The following is a 22,917-nucleotide window of genomic DNA, read 5'->3' as shown; positions in this document are numbered from 1 at the left end:
GCACAAGCAAAACATATGCTTTCCCAGACAGGAGTTTAAGGTGTAAATGACAGTGTTAATTCCCTTACATAACTAACCAGAGACAGCCTCACTGCCAAAAACGAAGCAGGCCGATTTTCTGCAAAATGATGGTTTAAGTTGTCAACTAAGGCCCCGGAGCAGAAGCTAAAACCCTTCCCCTGTTCCCTCAGTGTCAAAACGCTAAAATGTGCAAGTTCAAACCTATAAGAAGGCAAAGGACTGTAAGCCAAGACCTACTGTAATATTCAACAATTATCAGTCTGTCAGCTAAATGCATAAATGTCAGACTGAATCAGGCGTCAAACAGCTGTGAAACAGATATTAATGGACGTGATCACTTCATCGCTTGGTTAAGTATGACTCACATTTTGTCCAGTAAATTGTCAATCACATTAAATTTATAAAATTAACTTTGAAAGTTTCTTGGCACTAGCCCTCTACACCAGTGAGACTAAACTTACAGCCCGTGGGCCAAATCTGTGCTGGGTGCCAACCATTTTCTAATTCACAATAAAAATAAACTGATTCAAACTGGAAATTGGTTTTGTACTTTTAGTATACATAAGGTGTCAGAGTGCATAAAACAGCATCAAAATAGAGCTGGTTTAACAAAAAAGTGCCAATGGAGGATCCATGACAGAGGTCCTCGCTAAACCCTTAATGTCCTAAACCATAGAAAAGTCCTAAAATCCCTGAAATATCCTAAAATCCTAGAAATGTGCTAAAATCTAAAAAAAAAAATAAAAAATGTGGTAAAACCCTAGAAACATCCTAACACTGAGTAATATCCTAAAATCCTGGAAATGTGCTACAATCCTAGAAGTGTCCTAAAATCCTACAAACGTGCTAAAGTCCTAGAAACATGTACGGGGCAGCTGCAACTGGCCCCTGGCCTCCTGCCATTTTTGCAAAAGTGGCCCCCAAGCAAAGCAAGTTGTGTATCCCTGACATGAAGTATATCAAATTAACTTTGAAAGTTTCTTGGCACTAGCTCTCTACACACACATTCACACACTTGCATGTAGTCTTTTGACCCAAGACTGGAAGTGAGAAGTCGACAGCCGACAGCAGAATCTGTTCTACTTCTTTGGCTTTCTCTCTAATGTGCTATCAGTCCTGATGTGGAACATCAAACACAAAATCTTATCTGTGCCCTCTGTCCCTTTTGACATGGACATTAGTGCATCTGAGACATGCGTCCCACCCCATTGTCAGCTTCTCTCTGTTCTGCGTACAAAGATTAGAAAGAAGCTGACAGGGGCAAAGGGAAAGGAGAGCAACAGGAGGAGACAGATTTGTGCAGACATGAATGGCTTGCAGGTGTTTTTTTCTTTTTTAAAGAGCGAGAGAGCGATGGATAGAATGGGAGATGTGGAGCCGTGACTCCCCCCCCACACACGCTGTCATTATGTTTTATGGCAGAAGAAGTGTTTGCAAAACCCAAGTGAGGTGCTGTGAGGATGGGCCATGTGAGAGAGGGTGATAGTTTTACACCGAGAGTATGTGCAGCAGCAGCGGCAAGAGTGCTGTCTGGTTACACGTCTGCTCACAACATATCTAAATGTGAAGTGTGAGAGAAAGAGGGAGAGCATTGCTTTCAAGTAGTGCTCAAGAAAAACAAACAGAAGTGAGTGCAGAGTGAGTGAAGGTGAGGGAGTCACAGTTAAGATAAGGAAAGGGCAGACGGAGGCGAAGAGAAGCAACATGTTATTTATGTGCAAAGAAACAGTAGGGGAGACCAGGTATGGGTGTAACATGCCAGTTTCCATGTATTTTGCTTTCGATGGCGCATTAATAACACATTCTCATCCCGCCCCATATTGCTGCTTTGCAGTGGACTTCAGCATCTACATATTACATTTTGGGTATCCCTCTAAGCCTGCTCTTTACATTTATGGGATGCTGCTACTGTGATGTCAACACAAACACAGAGTGGTATGACGCTGGATGTGGTTACATTTAGACAACAGCAGCAAGCGCCAAGATGTCAGCAATCGCACATGCGGATGGTTAGGATTAGGGGAAAGAGGCGCATGTCAACGTGAAGAAAAACAACCATCACATTCAGACGGGAAGCGAACACTAGACTCCCACGTGAAAGTCTGGGGTTTGTTGGATCCATCCACCGCCCCTCCCCTTAAGCCCTTTATATTACGTTCAACCTGACGTGTAAGGGTCGCGGGGGGGCTGGAGCTAATCCCAGCTGTCATCGAGCGGAAGGCGGGGTACACCCTGGACAGGTCGCCAGACTATCGCAGGCCGACACATATAGACAGACACATATAGACAGGCAACCATACACGCTCACAGTCACACCAATCAACCTGAGCTGCATGTCTTTGGACTGTGTGACCCTGGAGAGAACACAGACACTGGGAGAACATGCAAACTCCGCACAGAGGCGGACTGGACCGTACCTCGGTCCAACCGGGTTTCGAACCAGGGACCCTCTTGCTGTGAGGCAAAAGTGCTAACCACGACGCCACTGTGCCGCCCACATACATACCAGTTAGGACAAAAACCAATTTAAGTGTTGGATAAAAAGCTTTAAATATCTTAAATTTTTGTCACAATTCCTTGTGTCACATTTCACCCGGGTTGTGTGTGTTGTTAGGGGTGAATTGTGACATTTCACTTCTCGTGTTTGAGACTAAAGCAAACATTTCTGTTTGTCTTACAGAGATAAGAGCTACATGATTTAATAGCAGTCGCATGTAACTAACTACATGTCACATTTTGAACACACTGGCTTAAAAGAGCATCAAGATACGGACAAGAAATGTCAGAAATGTTACAACCATCCCCAGTCTCCCCTTCAGTTAGTTTGGGATGCATTTATAATTAAATACACAGACGTAAATTTGCAAAAAGATTTTAATCGGCATTGTTTTAATCATTCTTGGATCAATTTACAGTTTTTTTTTTAATTCATTCTTGTCAAAGGTAAACACAATTCTTGTGGTTGTCTTCAACACCAGTAAATGCTTTTTCGCCCGCTTCCCAAACCCCGTAACGTAAACTAACATTACAGAAGAGCACATTCTCTCATACACACTTGCATATTCAGATCCTACAAACGACTCCTTAACGGGTACGAAATTTCTAAATGCAACATACTCGAAAAGCGCGGACAAACACATTCTACATACATACGCACACAAATGTGCACACATATGTTTTCTCCTCTCCTTCACTCTCACACACACACACAAACACACAGGAAAGCAGGCAAATAAAGCCACACACTCACACTCTCGCACACGCTTGTGCACACACACACACACACACATTCCATAACCGGCATGTATTATAAATATACATTACAATGCAGACTCCTTTGTTTCACAAGTGCAGCACTGGAGGAATGCTGCTCTTCCATCAACATCGGCTCTGTCTGTGCATCCACAGTTGGTTTATGACATGCGCTTCAGCAACATAATCTGGTTAGCAGTATCTGTTACATGAGAGTAGGGTTACTGAGTGTACGTCCCTACTGATTAGTCATAACCAACAACCCTCTCTTTTTGTCAGGCTGAATTACATCTGCCTACTTATCTACACAAGCAAAAATGCTGCGGTAAAAATTCCACTGTTTTAAAAAAAAGAATAAAAAATGGCACAATAGCTTATTGAGCAAAGGCCTACAAATGCACATTAATAAATTAGGTAGATAAATAATGTACTTTAATGTTAAAATAAATACATTTGAAAAGTAAATAAATTAAAAAAGCACAACATTGTAATCTGATTAATGCCAGCCTACGTTGTCCTGTATTACAATATAAAAAAGTGAACTCTTTATTTGCACATTCACACGTGTTGTTGTTGTTGTTGTTTTTTTGTCTTCTTTTTTTTTTTTTTAACAAAATGGCGGCAGCGTTACTTTGAGACTCAAAGCACAATTTCTCCTCAGGCACCTGCCGCACTCTGGCGACTGTATGGGGTCGTTTCCATGGTGACTGCTGTAATGGCCATCAGCACTGATTGGCTGGGAACCTCTGAAGTGGAAAAGGAATAGATGGGGCTGTTTGGGATTAAAAGGGAACTTGCTGCGGAGAGAAAGAGAGAGGGTTTTTTAAGAATTGTAAATTAGTGGTATTCTGAATGACTGCTGATTGCTGCGAGGAGAAAGGTTTGACATCCGGAAAATCTACGCGGAGTGCTGAGGGTAAATGCATCGGAATAAAACACACACGTCTAAGTGCCGTCAAATTACTAGTCCGGGGTCTGTATTTTTCTCAGGTTGTTACAGTGTGAAGGCAGGAAATGCAGACAAAGGACTAGTTCTAAGAGGACACTCGCTATCTTCTAAGAAACGCAGGCTTTGCGTTTGTACCTATCACAAAGCCAGGGGTATTTTTGATGTCTGGTGAAAATGGATTCTTGAAAGGCCCGTGGATATCCTCACAAAGTCTTTCCCTTTTTCTTCAGAAAACACCTTGGGCTCTTATAACCAGCAGTTCCCTCTCACCAGTGTGAAAACATTCTTCAGTGTCCAGGATAATGGCAGCAGCTCTCATCACTGACTGATAATATAAATATCCTGTGTAGGACAGGTTAGATCAGTACAGTTCCAGAGTCCTGCTTGCTTTTTTTTTTTTTTAAACTACGTCTAAGTTGAGTTTTATCCATCAACACACTTGGTCCGTGGTCCAAGGCCTGAAAATCCACTACAAAGTTTGCCATCTTCTTTAGAAAACCTTGCTTTCATCAGCAGCTTCAGGTGATTTTAATATCCATGCTACAATAAAAGTGTGTAGTCTAAATCATTACAAGTCCATTTTCAGCATAACAGCAGCGCAGAAGTCTGAATATTGGTTGTGGTCTCCATGTTGAAATGCCGTGGTGTTCATGTGATAATGACGTCCGACAACACATGGAGTATCAGAATACACGGGTGTAAATATGACAGCAAAAAGGCCTCTCCTTTTTTAAAGTCTAGTTAAGTTCAAGGATGTTCTCTCTGTGTCCTTTTGATTGTGGTCGTGTTGCACCTCCGTTTGATTCTCGTCTGCCAACTTTCACATCAACAACTCAGTGGATACAAAGCCCTTTGGACAAGGCGGTCCCAGCTATGCATGAAGTGTCACTCACAGTGACAAGTCGCTAGGACAAAAGGACGGCGGACACGAGCAGCATCGCCACGGTGAGAAGAAGGCGGTCACGTGATGGGCTGCTGCCACTGACGCTTTTCTCCAGTTTGGGAACTTCGGGGTTAAACTCATCTGCAGAGGAAGTCACAGAAAGAGAAAAAAGTGGGAAAAAAAGAAGAGTGTGAGAGAGCGAGAGAAATTGTGTGCCAGACAGAAGGAAATGAACCATTACTACATTATTAATTCATCAATCTAAAGACAGTTTGTGATGCATGCAAATTGCGCTTTAACATATGCAGAGAAAAAGACATGATGCAATTATCAACAAACCACCAATTATCATCAGTACTGCTACATATGGCCATTTTCCCCCATGGGATGGAAAATTAAAAACACTTTTGTTTCTGATCTGTTTTTCTTTCCATGTATTCCTCTTTTCACACTAATGATGTTTTTATCCTAGAGGGATTTCAATCAAACCAAATTACTATGGCCTTGCCATTGATTAGACACAACAGAACATTAGCTGGAGGGGATAGACAGAGAAAGAGCTGGAAGAACACATTTTGTATTATTCGGTAAAAAGTGGATTACACTGAGTCATTATGCGCTGTCTCGACATAATGTTTCCCATTATATCTAGAGGGTTATTACAAAATAAAGCAAAAGGGGACCAAACAGAGCTATGTTGCTCACACAGCTATAAGAACAACCTGAGCTGGCAGAGAAATTAACAACAGTGGCAACCCAGATTATATGTTTACCAGCATGTAGCTATATGTAGCAGTGTACATGCAGCTGGGGTAATTACTGTAAAGGAATATAGTGGCACTTTCTACTGTAAAAAAAAAAGCTCCTAACTACAACTGGACATGTTCCAGCAAGAATATGATCCAAAATTGGGGAAAGAAAATAACAACATTGGCAACCAAGATTAAATGTTTCCTTGATGTAAGCATGTGGCTACATGTAGAGTAGCAGCCTGCAGCCAAAAGCACCTGCAGCCAAAGAATGATTGTAAAAGAGGATAGCAGCACCATTAAAAATCTCCAATAAAAGCTTCTAAACACAACCAGATATTTTTCCAGCAGGATTATGAACCAAAATCAGGGAGAAATTAATAACATCAGCAACCAAGGTTACATGTTTCCTTGAAGTTAGCATGTAGTTACATGTAGCAGTGTACTTGCAGATGAGGGAATGACTGTACAGTAAAATAACAGCACTTTTTATTCTGAAAATAAACAATAAAGGCTTCTAAACACAACTGCAGAGCAGCTATATGATCTGAAATAGAGGAAAAATTCACAAAACTGGCAAACAAGATTACATGTGTACCTCACATGTAGCTACATGTAGCAGTTTACTTGTGGGTGGGGTGCAGCAGAGGACAAGAGCAGCACTTTCTACCCTGAAAAAGCACCAATAAAAGCTTCTAAACCAAAATATTATCCACTTATATACCATGATTCCTATTGTTAGCATGTAGCTACATATAGCAGTGTACTTGCAGCCAGGTGAATGACTGTAACGGAGTATAGCTGCACTTTCAACTGTGAAGAACCAATAAGAAAAGTTTCTAAACCAAATTCTCCATGGCACATGTTCTAGCAGGAATATGAACAAAATAGGGGAGAAATTAACAACACCAGCTACCATGATCACGTTTCCTAATGTTAGCATGGAGCTATATGTAGCGCTGTCTGCAATGTATACACCTGCCATAGTGTGCATCGAACAATACAAAAAAATACATTGGAAACAGAGTGTTAAAAACTGCCTGAGGCCTGTTTTTTTGTTCACCTCATTATTTGAAACTCTGGCCAAATTTGATATGAACATCTGACATTATCACATTAAATATATGACAGAAAATAAGGAAAAGCATAACAGGTCCCCTTTAAATTCACCCTGGAAGGTTGAAAAAAAAAATCTATTTGACAAATTGTGCCTCAAAAACTGTCAAAAAATTGTGTTTGTCTATCAAAATCCCATTACTTTTACTTTATTATGCTGTCATCATAATGTCCCAGTGCGCAAAATTTCCAGCCGGCATATCGTCTTCCATCAAATCAAACTGGCTTTCAACAGGAAATACATCAAATTAAAGAGGCAAGATGTCTTAAAAATGCTGTTTCACTGTGACGTTAAAGCTCTGTCTTGAGTTTGCTATATATAGTGGAGACAGTGATTGGCCACAAGTAAAAAAAAAAACGAGGGATGTGAAAAGACATAACAGATAGAAACAACAATCATATGACAGCTGATGTTTGATGAATGTAAGGAATTTTGTTGTTGCTGTCTGTCTGAGAGTAAACCATCCGACTTCTCTGGTTTGTCCTGGTGGTGTGTGACTCTTGACCGCGTCAGAATTGTTCTTAAGGAACACGAGGCATCTGTCTGTGACGTTGACACACAACAGTGACATTCACACCGCAGTGCACCGAATGAACTCGAGGCAGGAGGGAGAATATAAAGCAGCACTGCCTCAGGTAGGGCCAACGTGTCACAGCGGGGCCTTCACACCATCCGGTTTGTTTCTCCAAAAGGTTTCATCAGGAAGGCTCCATAAGTAAAAATGTATACTCAGTGACCAGAAGAAGAAACAGCCTGTCCCTGCAGACAAAGAGAGCTCTGCCTCACTTTAACAAAAACAAGTACATGCAGCAGCAACAACTCCATTTCCACAGTTGCATTGCATGTGAACCGACTCATTTCGTGTGATGTTACAGACTTTATTTGTGGGTGCCAGGAGCTTTGACAATCACAAAGCTGCACAATATGCACCTCTTCAAAACCCTTGCTATTTAGGGAGGCCGTCCTTGGAAGATAAATGTGGGGGACGTCGGGCGCCTCGGGCCATAACAAGTTATCAAAGGTCCACAGTATGACACCTAACATCACAGTACAATTGTGGGATACAGCAATCAATTTTCGAGCGCACAATCTGGTGCAGTCTCGTCTGTATGGGGTATAACAACAGAAGAGCGCGCGGGGTAGCTCTCCTGTTCACCGAAAACCGCCCAAGGCACTTACAGTGAGATAAGAAACCTCAGCTCTAGACTGTCGATGAGTGGAAGAAGGTTGTCTGGTCTGATAAATCCTTGTGCCAACTACGCCACAACGATGGTAGACTCTTAGTGGTGCGTAAACAACATGAGGCGATAGACCCATCATGGTTGCTTACAGCTCTATAGGTCAGAGGGGGAGGTGTTATAATGTGGCATTCAGCTGGCTTACATTCTAAATGCCATCTTCCTCCATAGCTACAGACTCGCCTGCAGCTACCTCCATGAAAAAGAGCAAGAGAAAAACAGCACCAAGCGTATATAAGACTGATGCTGCGTTAAGTTCTGTAACACCAAAAATGGAAAAAAACAACTCTAAAATCTGCACATATCTTCAATCGTTGTGAAAATAGCTCACACTCACGCAAAAAAAACGACCACATAGGTCAACTGTGCAGCTTATTAAGACCTACGCTTAGGTGTAAGATGCTGCCCTCTGGTGGCTGTAATTATGATTACAGAAGCTGAGGAGGAAGTGAAGTGACATAGCATAAAAAGCGACTAGCCCGTTGATTTCACTGGACGCGTGACAGTGACGTTATGTCTGCAGCACTGTTTCACTCTGCCCTCTATGCAGTTCTATATCCCACCAGGAGCACCCGTGAGTGTTTCAGAAGCAGAGCTGATACTGTACACTTGAGATTGTGCTTATTTGATAATTTCCCCTTGATTTTGTGGTCATTTTTCAAGATTTTTGTGATTCTACCATGGCCGAATTGAACACATTTTTAAATGCTCTCCTTTTTTTGTCTGTTTAAATTATGTTCATTGATGTTTTTTTCCCACTTTGATGTGCTGCAGTCTACAGTCCAGCCATGAACGAAGTAGATCAAACAATTTTGGCCGTGTTTCAGTCAACAAACATGCTCGTCTTGATAATTACACAGATCATAAAAAAGAATAAGGCTAAACATGGAATAGATTGAAGATTTGTGGCTATGTTACGGATGAATAATTAATAATCACTCATGAACAAAAAAGATATGTAAGACATTTTAACTTTTTTAAATACAGTGCTTCATTATCTCCTATGCCCAGTGGAATCTTGAGCATTGACTAGAAATCACAATCAGCTCCACAGACCAAGTCGTGGCTGTAACGCCAACAGACCCGGTGAAATTCAGACGCAATTCTGCATAATATTGTATTGTATTCTCAGAAATGGACTGAGCCCCAAATGTTTACAGCATCTGGCTCCACCCCTGGTTGGACCTTCGGTGCTGAAAGCAGCTGCAAATTTAATAGGAAATTTACAACAAACATGTAGACTCCTAGCCAGGTAACCAGACTGTTATGAAGTTTTTTTACTTAATTTTTTCAACCTGACATTGTGTTCATGTTAGCCATTTTCTTGTTGGGGTCCATCCAACTGTCAACATTGCTAACTGACACAAAAGCTGCGATAGTGGTTGCAGGGAGAAAAGATTTCCGCACAATGCTCAAATACCTTAATGACAGAATATGTTAGTTCCCACTGACTTTAAAAACAATTCCTATGATTAACCTCAAAACAGCATATATTACTTTTCTTACGGTCACAGTTTTAAACACATCCTGAACATAATGAAACGTCATAGTTCAGCTCCAAAACTACTTGGTTAGGTTTAGGAAAAACATCATGATTTGGCATTAAATAGATACTTCTATCACTAATGTAACATGATGTACTTCACATGTGATGTGTCAGATATGTCACTAGTGTAGTATGCTACACATACAAGCATACTAGACTACATCATCACCGTGAATCTAACCTACCTGACTTTACGCTAAGCAAGTAACTTCACATTAAGTACGTTATGTGATGATGCTAATTCATTAGATATCATATACTGAACATGCTCTTAACATATAAAACAAGCTGTTGTATGAGGATGTGTTGTTCTCGTAGAGCTCCTATTTTCTATCTAATTGTTCTAAAACTGCCTCCATCATTCTGAAACCTCAACACAGCAAATGTCAAGGATGATTCATTTTCACTCCTGCCACCTAAAGGGAGGCAAAAATCATCTGATGTTACTATTTTGAAGTTACGTAACATAGATAGGTTAGTACTTTGCATTACTAACCTTGAAACCTATTTTTGTGGTACTATGCTAGAGAAGATTTCACAGAATGAATGATTATCTGACAAATCTGCTGCATTTGAATCTATGCCATAATAATCTGGGCTGCGTTAACTGAAAATCAAAGACATCCAACAATGCCAAGTAAATGTGGTCTTCAATACTTGGAATTGAGTATTAGGCCAACAGAGGGACATTTACTCGATTAAATTAGATCACTTGAGGCAATAACATGTTTGTGAGGCATCGTTTTAATTCTTCTGGTCACTGATTATACAGGCTGCACATATGGGATAAAGTCTTTTGGTTTGCTTGGTGCATCACAGCTATATCTTATGATTGATGTTCTGCACATAACAAGCCACTCAGAACAGATGAATCAAGGCAGCCGGTGCTTATTGATGCGTCTTAAAATGATATGTTTACGGTCGCATTTTCTGGTCCACCAACTAATTTATGTCACAGCCTTTCGCCCTCTGCCACTGCTGCACTTGCTCCATATAGGAGGATAGCGTTTAAAGGCAAGTATGTCACACATGGAAGAATGCACAGAGTGTACGCAGCTCTGCTGCAGGAAACTAACAGGTTATGATTAATTCAAGCGGCAAGACTGATGCTGAACTCTTGTAGCACTTTTGTGTTCAACTTCTCTGCTGTAACAAAATCCATTATAGAACATATGTGTGTTTCAAGGGGTTTAGAAAATAAAAACCAACAAAAAGTTAAATCAAGTAAATTTACACTTAAAAAGATAATTCTAGTTTATTACAACATGGGTCTTGTTTTTGCAGTTGATGTTACATGGTGGACTCAGTCAAAGTAATTGCCGAGCTAATGGAAACACTTTCTAATGGGGCAACAAAGACAAGCGAGTCAGATGATGAGGCAGGTTGTAAACAAGCCAACAGCGTCCCATTTCACAAAAATGAATCACAGGCACTGCTTGCACACAGATTGCAAATGGTGGCAGCGTCTCATTTCACAAATGATGAACTGTGATGATTACAGCCGACAGCTTGAGTAATATTTTTATTGTTGGCCTCCATTTTCTCTTCCAAGTAGCTGTGGCTGACCTGGGGATTTGTTTAAAACCTGCCTGATCATCTTACTGCTCGTGTTTCTTTCCCTGTCTGACTTTAGCAGTGTCACAATGTTTCCACATCTCGGCAATAGCTTGTTTCCAATCACAATTTGCAATTCAGATGGAGGGCAGGAAGAGATAAACCTATACACTGTGTGAATTGGAAATGAAGGAATGCGACTGCATAAAAGAGTTATATGAACCTGCAGGCAGAAGGTATCATCAGAAATATAAACTCAGGTGGGATGTGATCCATACAAAACCAAGAATTGGTATTTTTTTTCCAGAAGTTGTAAGAAATTACCTCGTAATCCAGATCTTCTAACGTTACTAATATGTTAAACAGCGAGGCAATTACAGTGTGCAAGAGTGCCAGTGGACAATGACTAATTTTGTCTGTTGTCAGGTCCACGACTAGAACAACTGCCATCTAGTTTTTGGCCATTGAGTAAGTGCTTGAGTATCGAGTGCCCCAGGGTTGATGTTTTTTGTGGGCCAACCCGGAAGCTAACAGTCGTCCTGGTTCGCTCGTCAAAATGCCTATGGGATTTTTCCACTGGATTTTGAATTACTGCAGATAATAAAACATGAAAATACTCTCTGTGTTTACCATACTTACATGTTTTGTTCAGCAGGACAATCTTCACAAATAAACACCACTTTTAGAATTTATGAAGCCTAAATGCAATCATCAGAAGTAAAAAGCTACTGCTAAGCTAAAAGGAACTATATTATGGTTGCGTTACCACCATTACAAGGCTGTAAAGTCGTATTTTGTGCGGTTTGGCGTAATGAGGTTCTGTAGTTTGATTTAGCCACTTGTTAGCAACTGCCTTGTTTTAGACGAATAAAAACTTTAAAGTTTGCGAGTGGGTTATTTAATGAGGTATTTTATGTCATAGAACCAAACGTGAAAGTCTCTTTTGCTTGTGTCAACCACAGACCTTATTTAAGGCTTCTGACAAAAACAAAAAAAAACATTCAAAACACCCACTGACTTTGAGACGAGGGAAGCTGAGGTGCTAAAATGCTGATGGATTCTCTGTAACTATCTTTTATAATTCAACTCTGAACTTTGATGCACCTCTGTCAGGCTAATGTTACTAGCTAACATTAACTTTTACCACTATTTACTAACTACTGGGTCAACTGTTCCCAGAGGTCTGGTGAAACACTGTTAAAAACTGGGTTGTGACGAAAAACATGGAGAAGCTGTCAAATCAAGAAGCTGTCATCCAAGGCGACACAGCGTTTTGACATTAGTTGACTCAGCTCCAACAGACTGAAGACGGAGATTTTGGATGCTGCTATTTCTCAGTGAATCTTCATTTATTTAGTCACTCCAGGATATTGTGGGCTGTTTTTGGGATTGTTGCAGCTTGAAATGCCTGATTTCATGGCAGCTTTTCTAAAAACTGCTGTGCATGTTTGCAATGAAATTGTGGGGCAAGTGAAAATTGCACAAGTAGTTGGGATGCTGCCTCGACCAATCACGAGCAGCCCCAGTGAATGTGAGCTCACAGACTGGCTCACACAACTGTCAATCATGACAGAAAATCCCCTTTTTATAGAATTGAATAACTCATTAAAACTATAATCATGAGAAAAACAATCACTTGGACATACAGTAGCATGATAAGAATTACCATAAATAACAGAAATCATCTTTAAGAAAAGTTTATTTGGTGTGTAATTTGATCTTTTAGCTCAGCCCATGTCCTATTCACTGACATAGAGGGGACAGTACAAGTCATAAAGCCTTATGACCTGTACTGCAGCCAGACACCAGGGGGAGATCAGAATGTGTCAGCGTCACTTTGGGGGAGTTTAATGTTGTCCGTCTTTATATAACATAATATATAGTTGTTCCTGCCTTTTGATGCAGTGCATCCTATCCCTACTCATTATTTTTACTGCTTGGGCTGAGGCCCTGCAGTAGTGGTTAACATATGACACTGAGCTGTTTATCTCACACTTCCATTACATTGACTCATTAAACCTGAAAATAACTGTTGGGTAACTTTAGCCGTGTGATGCGAACAGTTAGCCTTGTCACTATGTGTGTGACTCTCAGGCACAGAGCAGCAGTCCCACTAACACCCACTAACTGAGAATGTGTACAAATAGCATTCACAAGTAGGTCAAATGACTGCAGTAGTCACGAGTATTTATCGCCTCCAGCTCCAATCGGCATTAATGAAAACACAACACCCTAGTGAAGGTGCTAATTTGATGTGCCACAACTAATTACCGTCTATCTGATCTTTGGCAGCAGAAAAATCGATCCAAATTAGTCCGCACCAAGTTTGAAAGAGACTGAATAAGTAAGAGATATATAAAGAGAAGTAACCACCATGAAGTTTTCACAGACTTCTGTTGATGCTGCTTTCTACTGTTAACCTGTTTTCCAGCCTGTCCGTGATATCGAACCACACACCAAAACAATGGCCCTACACACATGCTTTGCTGCTACAGAGCTGTGTACAGAGCCCTGCTCTACTGGCAATGGGAACACTGTCTATGGCCTATTTTAAACGTGCATGCCTAAATTCTGGTGGAAAAGAGGTAAGAGAGAGAGGGAGAGGGAGAGGGGCTGAGCGGATCAATACGTGGCACGTAGCTCTACAATGACGTGAGATTTTATCCATTTTGCATGATTACATTTGTGTGTAGTAGTAGTGATTAGACAAAATGGCAAGGTTGCACAGAGTTAACTGGGATTGGCTGAATATGCGTTAATTGTTGTGACTGCCACATCGCAACATCCTAGAGGGACTGGTAAACAGCTAAAATCATACGCATTTGTGCAGTGTTGGTAGTTTTTGCCTCCAGTTGCCTGCCCTCCATTTGGACAGCACAACGATGTGAAATGTCAAATGTAAAGAGGCTTTTAACTTAACAGCCTTATTATTACCTCTTGAAATGATGGCTGAAACTACAGAAACAGGAGTTGTAATAGACTAGAATTATCCTCAAAACACCCCGTTGAATAAGGAAAATGTGACGTAGAAGCACAGCTAATAATAAAGTAACGAGGATGACAGCAAGTCCAAACATATGCGGAGAGAGAGCAAGAGATTTGTTTGTCAGTCTGTGGGCTGGTCTGGTCCTCAGGGTGAGTCAGAGAGTGGGTGTCCAGCGGTCAGAAGGGCCATCAAGGGTACGAGTTGTTTTAAAATGTGTGTGTGTGCGTGCATAAATCTATGTGTCCTGATTTTGTTATTCCTCCAAATGTATTCTGCAAAATGCATCACAATGCTAGAGGCTATGATTTTTTATGATTTCTTGCCAGTGTGTGTTTTTTTATATTAAATTCTACGTAAGCTGGAGCCGGAGTTACTGCTGAGCAATTCGCCCACCACTGAGCTTTTCTTTCTTCCTCTGCCCCTTCTCTCCGCGACCCCCCTTTCTCTGCCCCCACTCCGGTTTTTATCTCTTTTTCTGCCGGTTTCTCTCTCTCTCTCTCTCTGCCTTATCTGTCCCTCTTTCTGTCAGCCTTTCTCCTGCTGCATTTCTCTTTCACTGCCTCCTTCCTGTCTTTTATCTCTCCGTCTCACTGTGTTTCTCCCTCTCTCTCCGGCCTCCCCCTGCCTCCCTGTCTGTCTCCCTCTTCTCTCCTTTCTGCCCTCTCTCTCTCTCTCTGAAGGTACTCGTTGCTGATGGCTCAAGAGCTCTCCTCGCTCCGTCTCTGCTGGTCTCAGTTTCCATCTCAGGCAGGTCACACTCTCTTAGCCCTCGTCACACACTGCCCACAGCTCCTAGAAACAAGCATACTAAATGATTCCCGGCAAGAGGCTTTTGTGAAAAAGAAAAATAGAGGGTTTATGTAACCACTCAGCTGCACAATTGACTTGCTCGCTGACATGTTTTCTCCTTAGGTAAACATGGACCTTTCATTCCTTACAAGACCTCTGCTGACCTTGTGGAGGCTTCACCTGTGTGTGTGGGTGAGTGTGTGTATGTGTGTTACACTGTGGGAGATAAACATTTTGTTTTTTCATATTAATTCTGGGTTAATATTACCCAATTTAATAACTGATCTTTGGTGTAAAATCATTTCAATAAATATGCTATTCTTTTCTAGTGCTCCCCAATTTTTCAATCTGCCTCTGCCATCCTCAATGTGTGCAACTCATTAAAATAATTATGTAAGGCATCATAAGGCTGAGGAAAGCTGTGGTGCTGAGAACTGAGTTAGCGTCCTGTCATGACTGAATTAATGTAACTACGGAAACGCTGAATTTTTATAATGACAGCAACAACCAGGTTGCAAGCTACAAGGAACTAATGAAGCTTGTGGTTCATATTCATGTTTGACTCCATGTTTCAGACAGATGCCAGCAAATGAGATGCTGAGTGACCTTTGCTTAAACGTTAAACCAATATGTCCTGTTACACTTCCTGAGCATCCTAGTAAAAAAAAAAACTCTCAACGCTACTTTTCCCATGTGCGACCAAAGACTACTTTAAATTGCAAAATAAGTTCAGTATCTGTGCCAATACCTCCTCAATGATTCCATGTTACTTTGGTGATTATTATGGTATCAAAACCAATAGAAATGATGGCCAAAACAACAAAAACAAGACCTAAATTGCAGCGTTGTAGTACTTAAGATCAGCCTCCTGACCACTTTTTTCTCGGTTTCATTTCAGCAACAGAACCACATTTTAACGCTGCCTTGTCTCGGTCTGAGACAAAGAGGACTTTGGAGTTTTAATTTGAGACCGGTCAAGACCGCAACTGTGGGGATACCACGAAATTGCCTGCACAAAAAGAACCATTGAATAAAGATGGTTAAATTGATTTCAGCCACTTAGTATTTTTTTGAATGGAGGGGGATCTTTTGTGTTTTTTATGGGAATGTGGATCAGCGTGTCCATCATGTCCGCACCTATTTATTTTGAAAGATCAACGGCCAATGGGGAAACAGCAGCGTCACACAAAAGGTCACAATGACCAAGGTGCAAACTTCATCACTCACTCACTCACAGAGTGTCCTGTTTATAGTGCTGGCCTTGCATGCTGCAGTCCTGCCAAAAATGTGTGCGCATGCACTAATTTTGGTGGAAAAGGGGTATTAGATACAAAAGCCAGACGTTGGTGTGCTCCTCGTCCAGTGGGAAAGGGGTTTTGGTCTCAGTAAAAGGTGGTCTATAACACTGCCAAGTTATAATAAATGGGAATTACCCTTCAGTGTTAGGTAATAGATGTCATGGGTCTACTGTTGGGCTTAGTGGGTTCATTTGTTTGCATACGTATTTGTGTTCTCACACAGATGCCCGTATGTACATGAGCATGTCAGTGTATGTCAGCACTGCTGAATCACTTAAGTTGCATTGTTCTTTGTCTTACCCATGTTGCCCAATTTTCAAAAGCAGAAAATACAGGCTTTACTCATCAACCAGTCATGGCCTGTGGATTTTCTTTTGCCAACCATAGAATGGAAAAAACTAACAAATGGTTGGTTCCTTGCCACAGTGATTGGGACACACATCGAGCTCTGCAGCCACAGCCAAATATTGACCAGCATCTGGCAATTGGCTGCTGTTCATTTTCAGCAACTCAGAGTCACTCACCAATGTTGTGTATTTTGATGTTTGGCCTGACTGTGTAGTCGGGAGAGGTCTGACTGGAGTCATCATCTGCCTGGGAAACTGAGAAACACACCACACACATACACAGAAAGACAGAAAGAAGTAAAAAGCAGAGGAGAGAAATGACAGTGGAGAGAGGGAGGAGAGACGGGGGAGAGAAAACACCTCATTAAAATGACAAGACCGGGTAAAATGTGCATTTTAGGCACCACTAAATTGTATACCGATATAGCACAGAGCAGGAGCAGTTGGTGCCCCTGTCACAGAGAAATCCTGGACTGAGAATCCAGACTTCCATCTGAAGATTAAAAGTATTTGGAACTGGTGGACAGAAACCATTTTTACATTTACTCACCGTCTAGACATAGAATTACATTCACTCTGCATTGCCAAATTATCCGTGAATGAATGATGTGTGGGTTCTTTGTGTATTTTCTGCCTTTTTTTTTAACTAAATGTGTGTCTTTGTGTGAGAAATGTAATTCTGATGCATAGTTTGGTGGATTCAAAGAGAGAATTTACACAGAAGCTGGTAGCAATTTAGCTTCAGCTCCACGCAGATGTAAAGCATATGTCATGAATATTCTCTTTCTTATCTCAAAGTCTTGTGAGCGGTCAAGGTGGGAGACACGCGGAGGAGAAGGAAAACGGGCCGCAGGCAGCTGAAATCAACAGCTTTTTGATAGCAAGCTGTTAAAACGACCTTGCTGAGTAAAGGTTGTGGATTGTAAACCGACTAAATGCACCAACGCGCACACAGCCATTCATACGCACGTTAAAAAGATTTACGGCCGACAAACTACCATGTGCACAAACTCCTACACCTCCAATGCATACAGCGACACACACACAGAAGCAAACAGAGGCGTGGTAGACACATCAATAGATTAACCGTGACACCGGGATGGGGGGGTTGGGTGTTAAGGTGATGTGTACACAGGGCCTGACACTGGCCTGAGTGTGGGATGTATTAGTGCTGACAAGGTTAGAGGAGAGAGGGAGGCTTTCAGCACAGGGCTGCCTGATCAAAGGCCTGCAGGGGAGAGAGCAGGCTACCAGGGTAAAAATAACACACACACAACACAGGGCAGCAGGCATCAGAGAGCCAGAGAGAGAGTGAAGAAGAGATAGACGGTGGGGGAGAGGGAGGGAGGAAGAGATGGTCAAGAGAGGGATGGGGAGTGACAGAGAGAGCTGAATCTCGCAGCTGAATCACTTTTTTTTTTTTTTTTACATCTTTTGTGCGGCTTCACGAGAGCGTGTCATTCACAGAGAGAGATAGAGCATTACTGTAATAGCACTGAGACAGAGAATAACATTAAGCCATCACTCTCAAAGCGCCGCTTCGAGGGAAAAGACGCCATCATCAAAACGTCGCCAAGACAGCGTGCGGCAGAGAAGCCTCTCTCTGAGACAAGACTGTCAGATCTTAGTTTTTCTGTCTGTTTCTCTCTGACTCTTTGTCTCTCTGTGTGTTTGGGAGATACAAAGAGATAGGAAAGTGAAGATGAAGTGACACAGAAAGAGAGGTTATGAAATGATTGGGGGGGGGGGAGGACGAGGCGAGACGGGTCTCACCGGTGGAGCAGCAGACGTAGACCCTCAGTCTCAGGCAGCTGTGGCCGTGGTGGTGGGTGGGCGTGGCTATAAGAGAGCAGACACACACAGCATGTCAACCTTGTGCCCTCTGCAGGCTGCACCTCCTTCAACAGCACACACTGCAGCTCTGAGCAACCGTCTGTCCTCGGCTGAACTTCCAGAATCTATTAGCACCCACACGCCATCAATACATGTGGGTGACAGCCGCTGAAGAGGAGATTTTACAATATTGGATGTTCAGCACTCTCAGGCTTTTTCCATCCATCACAATAAACCACCGTTTACCGGCCTGACTCACAGATGTAGTAGTACTCCTGGCCCACGTTGAACTCGTAGCCCAGCGAGAAGGCGCTGTAACGCTGGAACTTCTCAGAGAACTTGATGGGAGCGTGAGGCGCGTGGGGCCGGTTGCACTCCCAGCGCTTGAAGCCCAGCTGGGGGTCGCAGGTGCGGTAGCCGCGGTAGCTGACCATGTAGAGGATGTACTGCTCGGCCACGGTGCGCTCTAACGTCCCACGCTGGCTGGTGTTGTAGTGCGGGCAGTAGATGTCCAGGTAGTCATTGACGCTGACCTGCACCGTGAATCCCTCCCTCCGAAGCCTGGATGAAAAATACAGACAGATAGAGGAGGAGCGATAGAAGACGGAGGAGAGAGAAGTGGAATAAGACAGAAACGACAGACAGAAATGTGGATAAGTATTCTAGCCAGAGGACTTATATTAAATAACCTTTTGAAACTGACATCACTTTCTTGTGCTGCTTTCAGATGCAGAAGTATTTTTTTATAAACCTTTGAACCCAGACAAATTGGTGTGATTTCTTTTAAAACCATGGGAAAAAAGGCAATGAGCAACTTGATAATAAATGTCACGCAAATTGCAAGAAATTAGTGCATTTCGAAGATTATTTTAGAAAAGCTAAGTGGAAATGTCAAGGAAAAGCAAAAAGCTAGGGAAATTATATTTTATAATGACCGTAATTACATATTTAAAATTATTTTACAAAATTATTATAATATTTCTAAGCCCTTTTCCATTTACCATTGCAGAATAACAGCAGCAGACATTCACAATAAGCGAGAAAAGTGCAGCTGATGCCGGTTAGGGCTGCAAATGACTATTATTTTCATTTTTTATAAATCTGTTGATTATATTCCTGATGTTTCGTCTATGAATTGTCAGATGGTGAAAAAAGGGTAAAAAAAATGCTGATCATTGTTTCCAAAAGCCCAAGAAGATTTTTCTTCTTTTCAATTTACCAAAGTCCAAATTAGTTGGCCATCAATTTAAAAGCCAACAACTAATCAATTAACCAAGCAGCAGTGAACTGATACTGCAGAAAATTAGTATTGACACAGTTTCATATATTCAGAATCGATATGTATAGATAAATCAATGTGATTTTTTTGACAGGGTCAGCCTAGCTGTTTGGACCAGTTTGCAGTTTTTATGCAAAGATCAGCTAAATATTTCCTGACTGCCAGGATATGTGCACAAAAAGAAAAGAAAAAGAAACATGTTACAATTATTTTGTATTTACTATTAATTGTGATTTTAACGGGAAGGCTAATTTTTGCATTTCATATTCACTGACAAAAAATATATAAAAATGATGATGATGTGATTTTTGCTCGGGTTTGTAACAAACAAGCATCAGCTTTTCAGCTGGGGTTTCTCTCTAGCACCACAGTTCTTCATTTCTAATGGTATGTTGTGACACATTTCATTTTTATCAAAAATTGCAACTCCTGCCATTTGGATATTGCACTTGGCCATACTGTAATTTTGGTAATATTTCGATTAATTATTCAACCCTAAAGAGAAGCCCCCTGCAAATGCTGAACTATACCTTTGAACTCTCAATTAAAGCCCAAAAAGAGCTCGAGGTGATATCTTCAAACACTCAAACCCCAAAACATTAAATATATAATGACATAAGACAGAAAAGCAGCAAACACTCAACGTAAAAGCAACACAAAGAGGCCAGAGAGCTGCAGAGCTGTCCCTCAGCGCACATTAACACCCATTTCTCTTCAAGAGAGGAAAACTATTACACCTTTCTCCCCAACCTCTGCATATAAAAACACACATCCCTCCCTAAACGCCTCGTGGCGAGTGCTGAGGACGGTGCTCAGAATGATAATCTGCACTCCTGTCTTTCCCCCTGAGCCAGCTACAGGCCGGGTCACTGAGGCGGAAGGAGATCCTGTCAGTGGCGATGTATGCTCTGGCCGCAGGGGAACCGACCCGCACACGGTACATATGATGGCCCTTCTCCCCTGGCAACTGCTGCTGATGGACGAGCAGGATGTTAGCAGGTAAGGAAGGCCACGCTAAGGTTGTGTGTGTGTGTGTGTGTGTGTGTGTGTGTGTGTGTGCCTGTGAGACGTACATAATGATGAAACCCTTTAGTGATACTTCACTTACAGCCCACAGGCCAAATCTCCCCCAACCATTTTCTATTTCGCAATATAGTGATTCACACTGGGAATTGTTTTGTACTTTTAGTGCACATAAGGTGCCAGAGTGCATAAATCAGCAACGAAACAGAGCTTGTTTATCAAAAAAAGTGCCAGCAAAGGATCCCCCGGACCCACGAAAGAGGTCCTAGCTTAGCCCCTATGTCCTAAAATCCTAGAAATGTCCTAAAAACCTAGAAATGTCCTAAAATCAGAGAGATGTTCTAAAATCCTAGAAATGTCCTAGAGATGTCCTAAAAACCTAGAAATGTCCTAAAATGTAAAGAACATTTACAAAACTGCTGAGATTGGCCCCTGGCCTCCTTATTTTGCAAAAGTGTCCTTCAAGCAAAACAAGTTGAGTTTCTCTGCTTTAGCTGATTCAAGACTCCTCACTCAACAACTGACACGATGATGTGATTTTGCATTCAGCCGCCACGCTGTGATCTTCACTGTTTATAATACTAAGTATACTTATTATGTAAATTACACAATCTGTAATTAGACAAAGTAGAAGTCATTAGAAGGGCTCCTGCAGGTGAGCTGATGAGATGGGAATTGTCCGTGGCTGCAGCGAGACGTGTAACTTCACCATCTACTGCTGTAATGACTCATTTGCACCACTAGGTGGAGGTATGGTGCTGTGTGTGTGTGTGTGTGTTTAAAGAGCAAACCTTCCTCTCTGTCTTTCTCCTCTGCACTCATTTCTCTCTCTCCCCCCTTTTTCTTGCACATTTTCTGTTACACAAAGGAGCAACACACAACCATCACTGCATATACATTGTGCCTACACACACACACACACACACACACACACACACACACACACACACACACACACACACACACACACACACACACGTGCATACGTTACTAGGTCAGGCCTCCAGAGAGATGATTATTCAATTACAAAATGTGGATCAGAAATGTCACAACACCTCTTCCTTTCTCTCTCTCTGTCTAGCCATCTTTCTCCCTTTTTTTCTGGATCCACTTCTCCTCCTCCTCCTCCTCCTCCTCCTCCTCCTCCTCTCCTCTTCCTTTACACACATGCTGAGGCAGATGAATATCAATTCTCTTAACCAGTGTTCTTTTTGGGCCATCAATCTTATCTGTGCTTTCTATCCCCGCTGCTCAGATGTGAGATGACAGACTTTTGTCTTGCAGTGTTGCGGGAAGAGACAACACCAGCTATGCTTCAAAGGGACTATATTTAGAGAGGGGGGATCGGTGGAGGAGGAGGGGAGGAAGTTTGAGATGGGGGGGCAGAGATAGATAAAGCGGTACAATGGGTGGTGGGATAGAGAGAATGGTAAGCAGATAGACTGAAGATGAAAGTGGGAGAAAGAGGAGTGTGTTGAATATGAAAACATGCCAGGAGGAGAATCCGGGATGCGAGTGGCGTGTAAAAAGTCGGAGAGTGATGCAGTCATTGAGAAATAGGTGAGAGGACGGCGGAGTGTGAGGGGAGCTGAATGCAAGGAAGCAAGAGCAGGAGGAAGTGTGTGTGTGTGTGTGTGTGTGTGTGTGTGTGTGTGTGTGTGTGTGTGTGTGTGTGTGTGTGTGTGTGTGTGTGTGTGTGAGCACTCAATAGTATTTATGGATAAAACGCTGCTGGGTGCTGCTGAGACAGTACAGCAAATGCAGCTCACTCATCAGCGATGCATTTTTACATATTGTTTTATGGTTTACTGGCTGGAGAGACAGAAAAATAACGAGTAGCTACTAAAATGTGCAATAATAAGTGTTTCGGTGCATCCATGGAGCTTGAGTAGGGCTTCAGCGATTCATTATCAATCATTTTTTAATCTAATCTATTGATCTTTTGGTCCAGTGGTTCTCAAAACTCAAATATAGGCTCTTCAACTCCCACCACTGTGGGCGATGTTAAAATACAGTAGCATAGGCCTATAAAGAGATACTTCAGATTTTTCGA

General features: G+C 41.9%; 1 protein-coding gene across 1 annotated transcript in view; it reads right to left on the bottom strand.

The window, feature by feature from the left end:
• Nucleotides 1–2,877: 2,877 nt before the first annotated feature.
• efna3a (ephrin-A3a) overlaps nt 2,878–22,917 on the bottom strand; it is an 89,233-nt gene continuing 69,193 nt past the window's right edge. Inside the window, exons 2-5 of the mRNA XM_042507169.2 lie at nt 18,822–19,123; nt 18,503–18,568; nt 16,907–16,984; nt 2,878–5,246 (exon numbers count right to left, since the gene is read on the bottom strand). Of these exons, the coding sequence (XP_042363103.1) occupies nt 5,128–5,246; nt 16,907–16,984; nt 18,503–18,568; nt 18,822–19,123 (565 nt within the window). The 3' untranslated portion in view covers nt 2,878–5,127. The remainder of the gene's footprint in view (nt 5,247–16,906; nt 16,985–18,502; nt 18,569–18,821; nt 19,124–22,917) is intronic.

The sequence above is a fragment of the Plectropomus leopardus genome, chromosome 17 (assembly GCF_026936395.1).
Source record: "Plectropomus leopardus strain MGB_pleo_1.0 chromosome 17, ASM2693639v1, whole genome shotgun sequence".
Lineage (NCBI taxonomy): Eukaryota > Metazoa > Chordata > Actinopteri > Perciformes > Serranidae > Plectropomus > Plectropomus leopardus.
This window is presented reverse-complemented; position numbering and strand designations above follow the sequence as displayed.